This window comes from Harmonia axyridis, chromosome 1 (genome assembly GCF_914767665.1).
Source record: "Harmonia axyridis chromosome 1, icHarAxyr1.1, whole genome shotgun sequence".
In the NCBI taxonomy this organism is placed as follows: domain Eukaryota; kingdom Metazoa; phylum Arthropoda; class Insecta; order Coleoptera; family Coccinellidae; genus Harmonia; species Harmonia axyridis.
Window position 1 is genome coordinate 20,624,044 of NC_059501.1, and position 17,831 is coordinate 20,641,874.

At 32.3% G+C, this 17,831-nt stretch overlaps 2 protein-coding genes across 4 annotated transcripts in view; one reads left to right on the forward strand and one right to left on the reverse strand.

The window, feature by feature from the left end:
* LOC123676761 (prolyl 4-hydroxylase subunit alpha-2-like) overlaps positions 1-14,425 on the reverse strand; it is a 32,859-nt gene extending 18,434 nt beyond the window's left edge. The window contains exon 1 of one of the 3 annotated variants that reach the window (XM_045612975.1): positions 14,407-14,425. The gene's annotated coding sequence lies outside the window, so the exon portion shown is untranslated. Of the gene's footprint in view, positions 1-13,455; positions 13,726-14,406 lie in introns of those variants that run through there. The other 2 variants (XM_045612948.1, XM_045612966.1) reach the window with 2 other exon arrangements.
* Positions 14,058-17,689, forward strand: LOC123676787. Its single transcript, XM_045613000.1, has 2 exons — positions 14,058-14,484; positions 16,637-17,689. The coding sequence occupies exons 1-2, from the start codon at positions 14,329-14,331 to the stop codon at positions 17,093-17,095; spliced, it is 615 nt and encodes a 204-aa protein (XP_045468956.1). The 5' UTR covers positions 14,058-14,328; the 3' UTR covers positions 17,096-17,689.
* Positions 17,690-17,831: the final 142 nt, after the last annotated feature.

Below are 17,831 nucleotides of genomic sequence, written 5' to 3' on the forward strand. Positions count from 1 at the left end.
GCTATAATATTTTTTCAACTGTTTTGTCATATTTTCGAATTTTGAGCTCGACACACTGATGACGAATCCGTGGTCCAATTGAATTCGTTCCGTCCAGCCGTAAATACAAAAATCCTCAAACAGGAATCGTAGAAACTTCGCATTTATAGACGTAGAATGACAGTTTGAAGCTCAATTAAAAAAAAGTAAATAAGCGTAGTCAGTATTATTCTCATTATTCCTATGCTCAATATCTCAAGCATGAATCGTTGTCACTTTTTGGAAATTGAAGAATTTAGGAATATTCCGCATCACCTGAAGTTTGGAAAACTAGTCCCAGTGTTTCAAATATTGTAATCAGAATTAGCCCATAAACCCTATTTTTTATGATTTCATATCATGTTTATGCTCCTAAATTCAATAATTTCTGAGTTATCTGAGATTTTCCAAGGGATTTTCTGAATTTATGTTGTTATAGTAGAGTCAAATTCATTTCCCGTCTTTTTTCAAGTTTTTTTAGATATTTTAAAAACGAATGCAACGATTCGAACAGAAAAATATTCCGAATTAAATACCCAATGATATGAAAAACGAAAAAAAAATTTTCTTGAAGAAATTTTTTTCATTCTGAGAGTGCTCAGGCTTCAAGAATATTTTAGCTTGGTGAAGAATGTCGAACGATATCATGATCCCAATTTTCAGAGTTTAAATAAGTCCAATTCTCCAGAAATAAAGACTCGGAACTTGGGACACCCTATGGCCTATAGGTATACCTATTTCATTGACGAGATCTCACCCAGATGAAATTTTGCGTGTATAGATGTAAAATCATAATTTCAATTTTGATAATAATTATTATTATGATCACGTAAACAGAACCATGGAAAATTCAAGCAAAATATCGGGAAAAAAGCTATTATTTTCAGTGACGACAAATCTGAACAAGTTTAATGTTGATATCTTCAACAGATGCCTAAAAAATTCAAGAAGAATATCGAAAAAAATTACACAAGCATGAACAAGCGCTCAAGCTCCTGATACCAAGTCAGTACTTTGGTCGAATTTTTTTGATTTATTATTACCAAAAACAGATATGAAAATATTCCAAAATTGAAGAACAAACTTACACAATGGATTACTTGTACACAATGGACTAGTTGGATAACTATATCCTGTTTCATGAAAGATCTCTAATGCACAAAGCAAGAATTCAAGTCTGTATTAAAATCAATTATGCTGAATTTTTGTACGTTGAGGTAGCCAAGACAACGTGATACAAACAGTTTTGAGAAATGAATAATTTGTACTAGTTATCATTAAAGTTTTCCGATTAAATATTATTCCTCATAAATATTAGATAGTTGTAAGAGAACTGAAATACTGAAAGATTTTATGATCATTCCAGAGTGCCCTTGGAATCAGATCAGTCAAGAAAAAAAATGTTTTCAACCCATACTGAAATTTAAAAGAAATAATGTGCAAGCAAATGAATTGCTTGATGAGTGTTATTCAAACTCTGAAGTTTGAGAGAACAACAGTTAAAAATTTGGCACTAATGAAGAAGTGATTGCGGCAGTTGAAGTCTATTTTGAAAGCATCGAAGAATCTTTCTACAAAAAAGTCCTAACTATAGAGTATTTAACATAGAGGGAGTATACGGAAGTTCTACACGTCCCCAACATTGTTAGATTACGTTGTCGGATTGTGATTTATTTTCAAATCCATAATTTTACTATATCGTTATGAATGTATATTATATTGAATGGAATATATTTATTCGAGCGATTCGCGATTAAATATGCAAATTGAAATCCGATATTTTTCCTAATTGTCGGATTTATATTAGGCAGAATATTAATTATTTTCTGTATCCACCTGCTGAAATCCAAGGTTTGGCAACTTTTGCTCTCCTAGTGTCATCGGTTATTTCACGTTGTTTGGCGCGCTTAAAGTTTATTTTCTCAGTTTCTGATATATTTAGGTATTCATTTCACTATATTTTGAGTTAATATGAAACGTTGATTGAGAATGGGATATAAGAAGTGCGTTATTTGTAGAGAAACTCGCGAGTTGAGAGAAATATCGTATCACTGATATGATTTCAGTTCCACGCGCTTCATGTCAAATTTGATAGTTCATGTTGGGCATAAAATTTGTTTACTGAAACCCTCTATCTATGTTGATTACTCTGAGGTCCTAGAATTAATAGTTTTGGATAATTTTTGACATTTCTATTAGGATTTCGGATTGAATTACAAATGACGCTATATCATTCTCATTAACATTTATAACATTCATTATATATTTTTTCTGTGTGTATTTTGTTTTTGTATTGAAAATGAAAAAAAAACTATAGTGTTTTTCATACTCAGGTCGCCGCTACGCAGAATGCAATATAATAAATAAAAATATTTATGTAAAACCCATGTTTATATCGTACGGTATAATTATAAAAACCGGTTGAAAATATCCATAACACCGTAATAGTTAATTGAAGACGTCTATTATTAAACTCATGAAGAACCGAATCCGTAACTAATGCCGTCGACCAAAAAGGTTAACGACAGTAGAATTTCATGACAATTAGTATCATCGTTGCATAATGCAGCCAAATTACACGCCAGGACAATTTTGCTTCGTTGTGCAAATATTTGTTTATTCTTCAGATTATAATGGATTGTAATTTGGGTTAGAACTAATCTACAGTTCCACGAGTTGTGTAACTTGATGTAAGATTTGTTTAGTTAATTTAGAAAGTCTTTCATTTCGTGCTTTGTTCAAATGCAGAAAAGGAAATTGGTAGTACTGGATGAGCTTATGACTCGGATTACTCCAAGAATATTGAAATTGCAATTTTTACACCTTGGTTTCTGATTTCCTCGTTTTGAATAAGCAACATATATCAAATCATTAAAAAGGGGGATTTACAAAAAAAAAGAACGTGGTGAACTAAACTGTTCCGCGTGAACACCTGGATCTCTACTTTTACGTCATAAGTTTTTCAGAATGAACTAGTAATGATGATGATTACATTGCACATCACCCTGAAAATAGGTTACATATTCTCAATTTCCTGATTATTATGAACTTGAAACTTTCAGGGTTGGATTGATCTCGAATGCCAGTTTAGTTGATTAAAACCTACCACTATTATAAGATTATTTAGTTCAGTTTAATTTTTTTTTAATTAATTTAGTTTATGAATCTATTCTCTTTACAAACCACCAATTATCATGGAAACTTTACATGTGTAACAACAGTTTAGAACTCCATGCAAAATTTCATTTTGACCGCATCCAAAACTAAAATTCAAGAAAAATATCAGTAAAAAATACTCAAGAGAGTGATGACGAATTCGAGAGTGTTGAGATTTTGCGTATAGATGTAAAATGACAATTTCAATGTTCACACAAAATTTGGTTTCTGTCACCTCTTCAGAACCATAAAAAATTCAAGCAGAATCCAAAAATAAATCTAGTATTTTAGTGACATCAACTCCGACCAATTTGAAATTTTGCGTGTGAAGAAATTATGGCAATTCCAAACTATATGCAAAATTGTTTGTCGATCGTGAAGCCAGAATCTTAGAGAATTCATGCAGATATTGAAGAAATTGACACTTTTTTCGTAACAATACATCGGACTTGGTAGAAATTAAGTTTGTATACTTATGTTATGAAAAAAACCGACTAAACACGGTGCCTTCCTCGATTTTTTAATTTTGATTTTTCAATACCAAGGAAATGACAAAGTAATTTTTGTACCGAGCTTGTAGATAAAAGATGAAAAAGTCCTTGCTTCATATAGCCAAACCCAGAAATTCACTAAACTTTTAAAACTTATGGTCAGACTATAAAAATCCATAGTTTTCCAAATTACAACTCTTATTTGGACCACACGTATAGGTTTCGATTAACGAAACATTAGAGTTATGTAATTCACATCGTTCAAGAGTAAGTTTTCATGATCAACTGCCAGCGGTAATCATAAAATCGTTCAAGTTTATCTGAAATTGAATTTCCCTCGAGGCACTAAAATAATTATAGGTAACCAGTTCTTTGCCAAAATAATAATTACGGGATAATATTATTCTTGCGTAGTCATTACAGTCTGATTTATTATTAGATGACAATTCGAAAGTGTGTCGAATATGTTGACAATTTTTTATAATCAACAAATAATTGTATGAATTTTAAATATGATTTCTGGTATCTGACCGCCACGGCTGGCTCGGATGTAGTCCAATTTTCGATGACTTTTTCCAACATTTGTGGCCGTATATCGGCAATAACACGGCGAATGTTGTCTTCCAAATGGTCAAGGGTTTGTGGCTTATCCGCATAGACCAATGACTTTACATAGCCCCAAAGAAAGTAGTCTAGCGGTGTTAAATCACAAGATCTTGGAGGCCAATTCACAGATCCAAAACGTGAAATTAGGCGGTCACCAAACGTATCTTTCAATAAATCGATTGTGGCACGAGCTGTGTGACATGTTGCGCTGTCTTGTTGGAACCATAGCTCCTGGATATCATGGTTGTTCAATTCAGGAATGAAAAAGTTAGTAATCATGGCTCTATACCGATCACCATTGACTGTAACGTTCTGGCCATCATCGTTTTTGAAGAAGTACGGACCAATGATTCCACCAGCCCATAAAGCGCACAAAACAGTCAGTTTTCTGGATGTAACGGTGTTTCAACATACACTTGAGGATTAGCTTCACTCCAAATGCGGCAGTTTTGTTTGTTGACTTGGCCATTCAATCAGAAGTGCGCTTCATCGCTAGACAAAATAAAATGAACGTAGTGCGTGATAAGTATTCCGCACAGAACCATTATTTTCGAAATAAAATTGCATTTTTTGCAAGCGTTGTTGACAGCTGTTGAATCGGTCGCCATATTGAACAGCTATGCCAACTTAAAGTTATATACCTCGAAAAAAAACACCCGTTATATAAGAATAACGAATTGGTGTAAAATTTCATTGGAGTAGTTTGGGGCAAGATGACGAATTCAATTTTAATGAAAATCAGAGAATTTACCTACTATCTCAAATATACTAATCCTTATGTTGTCTTTATGTACTTGGGACAAGTGGAAATACAGCTCAAAAAGTTATAGATGATCCTAATTCTATATATTCAATAAAGTAAGGATATACAGAAAAAGTAGGGACTAGTTCTCCGGAAGATTTATTCTGTTCTTAGAACCGAATAGATTAGCAATGTAAATAATACAGGGTGTCTCAAATTTCAGGCTCACTGAGAGCATCTTGAGAACTATAATCTCACCTCAACTTGTTCCTTATCTCACTCCAATTTTTTCAAGATGATGTAATCGCAGCCACTTTTTATTTTAAATTTCGTTTCTGGTTTATTCATGAAAATTCAACCAGTATACATATTTTCAGTAATATACTTGATTTTTTTTCAAATCGTTTTTTCTCTTGAGCCTATCAACTGGCCCCACCTCCCAAACATGGTTCCACACATTTTTTTATTCAATGATTTCTATTGGATTCTATTCCTTAAAACATTCATGAATCGGCTTCTAGATCTGATACATATGCTATAGGAATTGAATTAATGTAGTTGGCTCAAATTATAATCAATTAAACTGGATGTACAACAAAGCAATATATTGGAACCCAATTCATTGATACATTTTATAGAAGGCCTTGAGAATGAAGAAAATAGTGTACTGACAACGTCGTCCTTGGCATCACAAGGCTTTACTTTCTGAGTATAATAAATATGTAGAACAGGAACTCACTGCATCAAACTACTTTGCAAATTCTCACTTCGCATTTAGTCAATTTTACGTTTACATCTTTACTTATTTAAAGAAAAATTAGTCAAGATGATGAATCGAAAAAGTTAATAAAAAATACATCCTATTGAAATACGAATATTAAATAAAACTTTCCGTTGGAACGAGCTTATAGGCAATGAGTAATTAAGTCGAAACAATCTCCATTAGATACATCACAGTGAAATGTTAAATCTTCAGTAACTCTTCAATAATTCAAAAAGAACTTGTAGAGTGTGAAGGATAACCATTGCAGAAAATTATAATGTTGTAATTAAAAGTGCCATTATAAGAGTTATACACTTGGAAGATATCGAAAGGCATGACGTTACAACCAGAAAATGATTGAAGGTTAACCTAAACCTAAAAAATGTAATGGCATCAATTGGAATATTGATGAGATGATCAAAATGAAACTGACGATTGGATATCGCAGCTTTGAGTGTGTACGTTATGCAAAAATTGAAATATAACTTCGTGAAAAGTTGACTAAAAATGGTGAAAACAAAGATGTGAAGTTAGTAGTTTTTAAGCATTCGTCCATTCATGCCCTTGGAGATCTAAGAACTGTATCCAAGGGTGCAATTAGCGAATGAGTGAACGAGTGCTCAAAAACTCCTGACTTCACGTCAGTGCTTTTCAAATTTTTTGTTTTGCTTGAATTATCCATGATTCTGAAGACGGGACTATTACGAAACTTTGCATAAAGCTTGAATTTTTTATTTTATATAAACTTGAAGAGCCTCATAAGTGAGGACTATTGTCACTAAAATATTAAATTATTATTAAATATTAAGTTTTCTTCACGAATACGAATTTTCTATGGTTCTGATGACACTATCCACATGAAATTTTGCACCAAGCTTGAAATGTTTTTTTGTTCCAAATATATAAGCTTTATCACGAATCCGTCATCCACGTGAGTCGAATCTTATAGTTTGAGACCATTTCCTGTTCAAAACTCGAAAATTGCAGATATGCTAACCAAATGATAGAGGAAAACTAAAGACTGGAAAAGAAATTAGTTATATTCTGGAGAACTATTCAATAAATAACCATAAAATTTAATCCTGTAGTGAACATTCTTCAAAAATATATTTCACTGAAAAAATTCAATTTTTCAATTACTACTGTTATATGATGTATGGCACACGGAACCTTCTAAAATGTACCTAATCTGAATTACTAAATAGAAGATGAAAGATTTCTAAAAATAGCTCATCTGCCACACACTATCACTATTCATTAATCCAATTGAATGGTAATTCCATAACAGAACTACATCAATAACTATTTCAGGAATGTTTGGGAGCTTCCAGGGACCTCAAATAAATAAGCATACAAGCAGGGGTACTGAACTATCAATTAAAGCTCAAACTGTTTGTTGTCAGTGGCGGAGAATAATTTAATCGAAAGAGGAAGCAATCTATCTGTTTTCGTTGCATCCGTGCATGAACAGAGCTATGGAATTTGGTACAAGTCCAAGTTAGTTTCGCTATACAAACTTTCATGTGAATTGGCGAGATACTTAGGAATTCTTTTTGATCAGAAACCAACGTTTTCTTTCCATATAAGAGCTATAACTTCTAGTGCCTTGAAAAGTCTGGGTTTTGTGATACGTAATTGTAAGAAGTTTTCTTATCTATGGAGCTCATGTTTCCTCGCAGTGAGCGTATATTAATTTTCCGCCTAATTTTCTTTGAGATGCAATATTCAGTTCTTTTGGTTGATGTACAACAGAAAAAACGATAAAAAGCACGTTTTCATGTCTTCGCATGTCCAGAAAAAAAAAAGTTTTGCTAGTAGCCTAAATTTTTTTGTTTTGTTGGTACAGTCTCCATATGAACTTGTGTAAAGTGTCATTTCAATCTGCCTATTCATTCTTTGTTTACAAGTCATTTAGTAGTAGTAGCCACAGTATTTTGTCACAATGAAAAAAATCAAGAATTGTGCAGTGATTGAATTTTCATTTTTGAAAGGATTAAAAGCAAACAAAATTTATGATTGAATAATTTAAGAAGAATAAAAAGTCCCATAAATATGAGCCCGCAAACGATTTGTACAGGGTGTTTCTATTGTGTCTTACTTTTTAGTGATGCTTATATCAGTTTATCAAATTTCTATTAATCTTCGCTACAGTGCAAGAAAAATAAGTGCTTCGTGCTCTTAAGAGAAGAGGAGTATTATGTGTTGGATGGAGCTTTGTTCTCACGTTACAATGACGTCTAGAGAGTTCGTGACTATGCTCAAGTGATAACTGCCCACGCTAGTAGCTTCCTTCGATTTTCGATGATTCACAACAATATGTCTCTACTTTCACTATTATTCTCGACCTTTTATGCATCTCTCAGTTACATCAGCAAAAAGATGTTGATGGCGATTTGATGACATAAGAAAATTTGAGATGTACTCGAAATATACGGAGGGCTTTCATTAAGTATTGAAGATAGAGTTTCTGGTAGGATGTAAGAGAAGGTTTCTGGCGAAAATTTTACTTAAAAGATAATAATCTTCTAAGATTATCGCTATCAGATATAATACTCAAATGAACTGATTAAAATTCGATAACAATACTGACTTTCGAGCTCTTGTTTATTTATGCACTTACTTCGCTTTTGGAGACGATCCAAGTAACCTCTTCAACACAAATGTCATAAGAAATGTCAATAAATAATAATGTCATTTTATCATGATGAGATACACGATTCAACAACCTTTAAAAATTGTTGAATTCTTTTATCAATGCTCATATGTGAGCAGGTTCTGAGAGAAATATCTACAATAAGAATTCATGGACGACATTTTTCAGTTAATCGACTCAATCACTTTTCGTCCTATGTCTGACGAATTTGAAAGTTGTACCGCTCATTACCTACTTGGTACTGTACTTTTGTATAGTTTAAAGGAAATTCACTTTCAAATTTGTTTACAATACCACGAGTAGATATTCGATTAACTTAACAATATTTTCCTGGAATTCTTCTTGCATTTTTCTTAATATTCACAAATGGGCACTGATTTTGATAAAACAATTCAACAATTTCTAAACGTTGTTGAAGCATATACCTTTCCATGATGAAATCGCATAACTTACTAAACATAAATGACATAAGCAATGTTGAAAACTAATTGTATCGTTTCTATTGGAAAATCTATTGAAATCTGAATTTTAAACTAGTAACACTCCTTTTGAAAATAGAACTATTGGACTATCACTACAAGAAGAAGAACAACTAATTGATTTTTTATCAAGTACTTTACAAAAGTCGAACTTTGTTAATAAATCCTTAACAAACTTCTGGACTGAGATTCCGAACGACTACTCTGTTATAAAAGCCAAAGCGCCTAGGATTTTCTTACCTTTTCCAACGTCTTATCTCTGTGAAATTGGATTTTCTGCATTTGCTTCCTTGAAATCCAAATACAGAAATAAATTTCAAGTAGAAAATGAATTCAGAGTGTTCCTCTCTAACATGGAACCAAATTAAGAGAAATTATGCGCCTTAAAATAAGCTCATGTTAGCCATTAGTAAGTCCTCCAATAATGTTTCTTAGTCATTATCAAATAAAATTTCAATGAATATTTTATCTTTCTTTTTCTCAATATCTTGTGCGTCCCCCCAGTCATGTAAAAGCGCCCCCTTAGGGGCCACGCCGCACAGTTTGAGAAATGCTGGGTTAGACAATAAGTGGTCAATAAGTGGCGGCCCTTTTGTTTAATCTATTTTTTTTTTATTATATAAATTCTCGTGTAGAATTTTTAGCGTTTCTTGTTAATGCAATGTATTTAAGAGCTGTCGTAATGTATGAACATTTATTTTGTGTGTCTGTTTGTAGATTTATAGACTAAAAATCAGCTCATCCTCCGACAATGAATATCCTTTTGAAGGTGCAACTCGCATTTAATTTATAGTATTTTCAATCGTCTACCGAAGATAATGTTAGATGAGAATGCTATAATAATCTTTCCGAAGGCATTGAAGTTTCATCTTCAAGAACGAATCAGAGATGGCATTAAACATGAGCAAATTGCAATACGCGTATTGTTCGTCAAATAAAAAATTCAAGTCGTGAATGTGATGATCTTATAGTATTTGTAATTCCACAGATAACGAGGTTAAGGAAAAGTTCTCAATAGCTCGCATGGCATTTGATAAGACGAAGGAGTTAGTTCTTGGGAAAAATAAGATATTACGAAATAGTTTGTAGTTGGGAGAAACTACTTGAGTAATTGACACTTTTAGAAGTTCAGATTTATCCACTTATTGTATCAATTTCTTGAAAATAGGTCGAGTATTAAATGGATTTATTTGAAACCCCATATCACACTAGGCATTTTACGTGCCTATTTTATAGCGTATCTCTTGAAATGTCAAAATACAGGTCGACCAACAACATTTTTCAATTGTTCAACGTGGCCAATCTCAAAATGTAAACAAGCTTTTTGTAATTTCACTTCATGTTCAGTTGAGTAAAGGTACCGGGTTTTTCACCATAATTTGACCAACCCTATAACTTTGTTACTAGAAGAGGTACAAAAAAATTTTTTCTACAAAAGTTTCACGAAATCGACTAGAGTTTTTTAAAATAATTTCACAAAACGAAATATATACAGAGTGGGCAACATATTGATAGCAACTTCATTTTTTCAAATGGAACATCCTGTATATTTTTCTATATTTGACTAGCTCTTTTTCCCCTGATTTCGAATATATAACATATGTTTGGCCTATCTTTCTTATTCTGAGTTTCAAATTTTAAGAACCACCTAATTAATCTGTTTTCAATTGGAAGGCTGCGATAATTCAGAAGGCCCTTTTTTGAGTTATCTCTTTGACTACGATATATAACATACGTTTGTCATTGAATAAAACTATTCATCGAATATGCACTACACAGAAGCGGAAAAATTTGAAATATTTTCGCTTTATGTAGAGAACAATAAAAATGAGAAAGCTACAAGGAGAGAATATATGGAGTTGCATCCAAATGATCCAATTCCAATTTTTAGTGAGAAACGTATGTCATATCGTTGCCAACCAGATAAATCAAAAAAGGGTATTTTGAGTTATCGCTGCCTTTCACTTGAAAACTGATTACTTAGCATGCCAGGTGGTTCTTAAAATTCGAAACTCTGTGGTACTCAGAATAAGAGAAATAGGCCAAACATATGTTATATATTCGAAATCAGGGGAAAAAGAGCTAGTCAAATATAGAAAAATATACAGGGTGTTCCATTTGAAAAAATGAAGTTGCTATCAATATGTTTTGTGAGATCATTTTAAAAAACACTAGTCGATCTCGTGAAACTTTTGTAGAAAACATTTTTTTGTACCTCTTTTATTAACAAAGTTAAAGGGGGGTCCAATTATAGTGAAAAATCCGGTACATATAATTTTATCAATACAGAAAATGATATACCTATTAATCTTGCAAATATTCTTAAATGGAACACTGAATGTGGAATTCCCATGATTTCGTGCGGATATGAAGGCATATAATATCGAAAAGGGAATAATCGAACTTCAATAACGTGTATTTATCATTTTTTATACCTACCTATGCTTTATCGTTTCCTAAAGAAAATTGTTCCGAAAAAGAAATACCTAAATGACATTTTGTTGAAAATATCATGTCGCATCAGGTTTTCACTCTTTGTGTTCAGAAGTCTGAATTATGTAAGTGGGTATAGAGAACCAAAAATCTACATGAAAAATGAAGTGGAAAAATTACACTTCACGTCAGTGCTTTATATATTTGAGTATAATTATTTTTTATTGCATTCTCTGATCTCAGCTTTTGATACTTATAAAAGCCACTTTTCGAAATTATCACAACCAGTTTCAGGAAGGTTCATTAAAATTTAATGCCGCATTAAAATTGTAATCCTCCATTTAACGGTGCAGGTAGCCAATAGGAAGAGACTATTGGTCGATTAAAATTTGAATGCCGACATTAAGTAACAGATTTTCATGCAGCTTACTTTGATAGCTTCAGAGAATAAGTTTGTGGGTACGCCAGGTCGCAAAATTTCTATGCTTTTTTGATTCTACACAATCCAATACGAAAAATGTGAAAATTTCAGGATAGGCTTATATATTTCGTCTTTCGAATTCCAAGGATTTCTGGTAATAGTTAACAAAGATCTTTTTTTTTCTCTCAAAACTAACTTGTCACTAAATAAGTCCAAGACCTGAATCATCTTGTGCCACACCTTTTTTACGTTAGTAAACAAAGCTAGATGCGTATCAAAATTTCGGAAAATAGCTTCTGGAGGTATTGAAAGTTAAGATCTTCTCATGAACTCTTATATTTGGTAATATGTATAAGGAAAAGGCCTTCTCAGATACGTGTTTAGGGTTGATCAGTATCAATTGGCCCAGTTGATCATAAATCCAAAATAGAAGAAAAACGAGGATCAGTAAGGAGACAACACTCCTGGATGAAGTATAAGAGATTGGACAGAGATCAATATCCAAACGTTGTTTCAGACCGTCCAAAAGAGGAACGAATTTGCCATGGTTGTCACCAATCATCGCTAAAAGAGGTACTACTACTCATACTCCATGTTAGATTTCTTATATTTTTAGAAACACAAATCAGATTTTTCTGAAGGAAACAGATGAGGCATTGACAATAATTCAGAAGTGATTTCAATAAGAAATGCGAATTGTTCCTTTGATCCATAACAACGATCGTATAAAATTTGAAATTAAATGATTTAAATCATTATTTAATTGGTTATTCCCCATAGATAAATATGTTGTATCCAGATAATTCACAATGTTCGAGTGATTACAAAAATAGGTCCTGACCCTTTTGACTAAGAGTTTTTTTCCCGAATAGATCACTCCATGATTTCATCATGTCTGTTATTTTCGGATCTCGAATGCTGCAGTTAAGTTCACTTACAGACAAAAATCGATTAGAGATAATTTCAAGACTACTGATGCGATAAAGATAAAATTTTGCCTTAAGATGGAGACTAACAGTTTGATGCTCCATGCAAATTTCATGTTGACAGAATTGTCTGATTCGTAGAACTAACGTGAAATAAGAGTATTTTCAGCGCTTGTTTATTTAATCACCAATTGCGTATAGGTATCTCATTTGAAGAGTTATGTGGTGTCCAAAAGAATGAATGAACGCAGCCTATTTTTGTTAGAAGTGATTGAGATTTCATTTATGACTTCAAGTAGGCGAAGGATACAATTCCATCCTCATCCAGAGGCCACTTCCGTTCCAATTTCAAATTGGAATTATAAGTTTTCAATCGGCTTTGGATTTACTTCCAAACATCTTCAGAGATCTTGAAGAATTTCAACATTAAAAACATTTAGCAGAAAAAATCTAATTTGGGAATTCAGAGAGATAGACATACAATTACAATTCTCTGATCTTGTGGCCAAAAGGTCACACGGGGATATTTGGATACAATAGAGATATTATTCTCATCCTACTTCAATTGCCTTCCTACTACTGCAACATTTGAACATACCCATTTTCATATTTGGCAAAATTCAAAAATCAACTTCTTCCTATTTATACTGTGAGGGATTAAAAAAATAACGAAGACTGGGTGTTAGTTTAAATTAGTAATTTCAGTAGGTAGGTATTTGTCACTATGTTAGTTCATTCAGTTTTAAATCATCATCATTGATATTTACCGCCAACAAATCCAGAGAATATACAATTTAACCTGAACACTACTTGTCACTAAAACGAACCGATCGTCCAAAGATCAATAAACTTACATTAGCTACGAATGAAATAAAGAGTGCAACATCAAGCTCTCATTTACACTCAGATTAATTGAGTAACAAACAGCTATCAACCCACACTGAAGTCATAGGAATAAGAAGTTGATTAAAATCACACATGTTCATTACTGAATGCCGATCCAGATTTGACTATCTTGGAATAAAACCACTATTCTGGTTCTGTGTTCTGTTTTGGCAATCCATTGGAGTAACTTTGGCGCCATCTGTGAGGAATAGATCCTAAATAGCAATAGGCTATTATACAGATTAAGATTATTATACAGAAAAACAATTTCATTACACCCCGATATACAAAAATGCGAGCAAAATATACATATGTTCATACAATATCTCACATTGTTGCTCAATGTTCAGTAAAAACAGCATGAATAACAGAGACATCTATGGAGCAGTTTCGATACATATTAATTCCTTATACTCTGTACGCTGAATTCATAGACTCATATTGTATTTTTCGTTTGGAATGCAAACATTTTGTTTAATAATATTTAATAATATTCACTCTTCAATTTCATTGATGCATTTGTTTGAAGTGTGATGTAAAATAAATACTATAGGTTGATGCCCAAATCTTCGTCTTTCTTCAGTTGGCAACATTTTCCATCAACATTCGAGTTCTATGTGGATAAAATGGCGGATCATCCGTTTACTTTAGTTGTGTACCGGATATTCGTATCGAATTGTGAGTTTTGACAGATTACAGTTTTCTTTTCAACGAGTATTTTGTATTAAATCGTGGTACTCAAATAAAGTGGAATAATGCCGAGAATGAAAAGGAGTTTCATTTGGGATTTCTTCACCAAAAACGATACAGGAGAAGCACAATGTGATACTTGCCTCAGGAAGATAGCAGTGAATGGCGGATCGACATCAAATTTGATTAAGCATCTGAAATGCAAACACAAAGATATTTGGGTATGAATACAATAACTTAAGTAGTTACATATAGATGGAATATTCGGTATAGATTTTCAAAACCGCCTTAACATTAAATCGAATGGTATCGATACTTGATGTTCCATGAATATGAATACAATTCAAATCAAATGTCCTTGGATGAATAGCAACTTTCGATAATCATGTCCCCAAGAGCTGATTTATTTGATTCCAAAATTGAAGAACCACAGCAGCCTAAGCTTGGCTTTTGTGAAATAATTTCAAAATATCAGAATATTTATCTGAAATTCTCAGAATTATTCATAGCTATATGCTGAATAAAGTAATTATAAATACATTTTGTCGTTGAAGAATTTGTAACGTATATTCTTATTTTTCTCCTATCCATTACAAATAGTTTCGTTTATATAAAATGCATTTAAGAAATAGGTAACTTGCACATGCAGTATATGTAATAATAATAATAGTTTATTCTGAAAAAATAAAATATAAACATTTTTCACTGAGGCGTGAGCCTGGACGTGATATATAGGTTGAAAAAATGATTTTGACAAAGTTTTTCGGTTGCTCAGTTATCTTATTCGCCAAAATTATGGATGTTAGATTAGGAATGATTTAGAAATATACAAATTTCGTTGAAAACCTGCATAGAGGGGAAATAAGTACCTGAACATAGGTCATGGCTAATTAAATTCATTGGAGAATAATCTGAAAATTACTGAAATGGAGTAGGTATATCCCTGATCTAATATTCATATACAATTTGAATTTCGTTTCTCAAAAAATTTTCTTGTGAACCTTATTTTTATGCAAAATTTTGTTTTCTACTCCGTACCTTTATTCTTTTTATAATAATTCTCAATATAATAGGTATATGTGTTTCCGAGTATATTTGTTAGTAAATAATTTTCAGATCGATTTCGGAGTTCTGAAATGATAATAATGAAATAAAGGGCTTTAATCTAACTGTAATTTTTTGCTTAATTGATAAATAATAAACTGCAGAACGTTTGGAAAGCATCTATTGTATAATTGATTTTTTTAGTGATGCGAAGTACCTATTATCTGTCAAGGATATGCCTTCAATTAATATGAAACAAAATATCGATTTTGGTGTCCTAAAAATGTTACATAAATTAAAAAAAAAACTAAATTTGTGTAAATAAAGCTGATGGATTTTACACCATGATAATGAAATTTTGGCTGGTCTTATCGAAGAACAATTGTATAACCTGAGATGGCTCTAGCTCTAGCGGCTAGAGCCCTTAGAGAAAATGCGGCTGAAGTCTAGCCAACTTTTCACTTTCCAAATCTGAAATTACCATTTTGAGGTAAATACACATTTGCAGTCCATAGAAAACACAAAAGAGAGATGGGGCGAGTACACAATTCGATTTCTGTAGTCGATTCCCAAAAATGCGTTTAAAAATTTTATGTTGATTCTGATTTTTAGATTTACTCGGTCTCTGCTTATATTAATATTAATTACTTGATGATAGAGAGTTATTTCAATAAAATGTCTCACCCCGTAAAAACTCACGAAACACGAAATATTGAGATTCCTAGTATTCCCCGTTTGCGCATGAGAAAGGCATCTAGACATTGAGCTCAAATTTTCACATAACTACTTCCTACCTGATCTGAACATCCCTGAGATATGGAAAAACCAGAAATGTAGCGTTTTTGTAATTTCCAAGAAACAATTTACTGTCCGACGATTTCCATAAAAATCGGAAGGCAGTGCGTGAGATAGTACAGAGAATTTTACGCTAAATGCGCACCATTCATAACTACAAGCAGAATTTTGTTTGGGACCACCTACGGCCCACACTGAAGGCTCATGCCAAAGTTCATTAGAATTTAAAAAAAATTGTAGAAGTTATAGTTGCTAGAAGGATGTGCGGACACACAGACAGACAAGGAGACGGGTAGAAAGACATACAGTCACCAAAACCAAAATTGTTCACAGGATGGTCTGAAATGCATTTTGAGAGTTCAAATCGGAGAACAAAAAATGTTTTCATGTTTTCCAAAATTCTAGTGCATCCACTACCTTTGATATAGCTGGAAGTAGCAATTGATATTTCCATAATATCGTATTGTTTATTCTTTATGTTCACATATTTCATTTTCTAGAATCCTAAACTAATTCATTTCTTTTTTATTCCAGCCAGATCAATCGTCAATAGACAATGATCTTATGACAAAAGAAGCATATATAGGAAAAGAAGAATATATAGTACTACAAGGCGAAAACTATGAGTATTTGCAAGAGGATGATGATAAACTGGATATGCAAGAAGAAACCCGCTTTGAAATATTACCCGCACCAAAACCAAAAAAACCTAAGGTTTCTCTTGTAGACGATGAGTTCAATCCGAAATTCTCTTCTTCAAGAAGTCTTCCTTCAAAATCAAACAGGGAATCGAGAGATACAAGGGAATCAAGGGATTTGAGGGATGACTCATTGGAGATTTTCTCCAGATATATGATTTCCTTGATGAGAGATATACCGAAAAAAAAATGTGAAGAAGCCCAACTGAAAATAGTATCTGTGATTCTTGAAGCGAAAAGAGATGTTGAATCTCAAGAGAAACAGGAGGTTGAGACTAGAGAAAATGTGAATTAGCAACTTGTGAACAAATTTTTCCTTTATTGTTCGCCTTCACATTTTTCTAACGAAAGTCGGATTTTATTAAGGGGTAATTTTTCAATGATGGAATAAAAACAAGCTGAAATCAATTGGGCAATAGATTGGTTTGCTTTTGAGAAGAATTCATTCGAATTTGACATCAATCTATCTTCATCTCAGTAGTCTCATTGTTAAAGTATCATCACAGTATAGGAACTATACTATATATATATATATATATTCCTATACTGTGGTATCATATCACCATGTATATAATTGATTAGATTTGATTTGATAGTTTTGTACAGAATAATAATGTTATATTTTTCATTGTCTATTATACCAAATAGAAAACTGAACTAAGGTTTGTATCAGATTCAAGCTTTCAGGACACTGCAAAGATTATTCAATAATTTTGAGATGTAGGAATACCTGTATTGCTTTTAATTTAATTATTCATATAATATTGAAAGAATTATTTTGACTATCACTTACCTATCTATAGATATTTTCATATATTTTGACCAAACATATTGTTTATGAAACAAAATTTTGTACGGGAAATGATATTATATATTCGTTTCATTGTTATTGCCTTCATTCCTGAAAAACCCTCTACAATTTCCGTATAATTATTTCTGAATATTGCCTTTAAAATATATTTTTCAATATATTTGAACAGAACGTAAAAAAAATGTTGTTTGGCTTACAAAAAGAAACATCTCTGCTCAAA

Coding starts and splice junctions, on each gene's coding strand:
- LOC123676787 (XM_045613000.1), top strand. CDS start 14,329: ATGCCGAGAATGAAAAGGAGTTTCATTTGGGATTTCTTCACCAAAAAC. Junction 14,485..16,636: donor GCAAACACAAAGATATTTGG/GTATGAATACAA, acceptor TTTTTATTCCAG/CCAGATCAATCGTCAATAGA.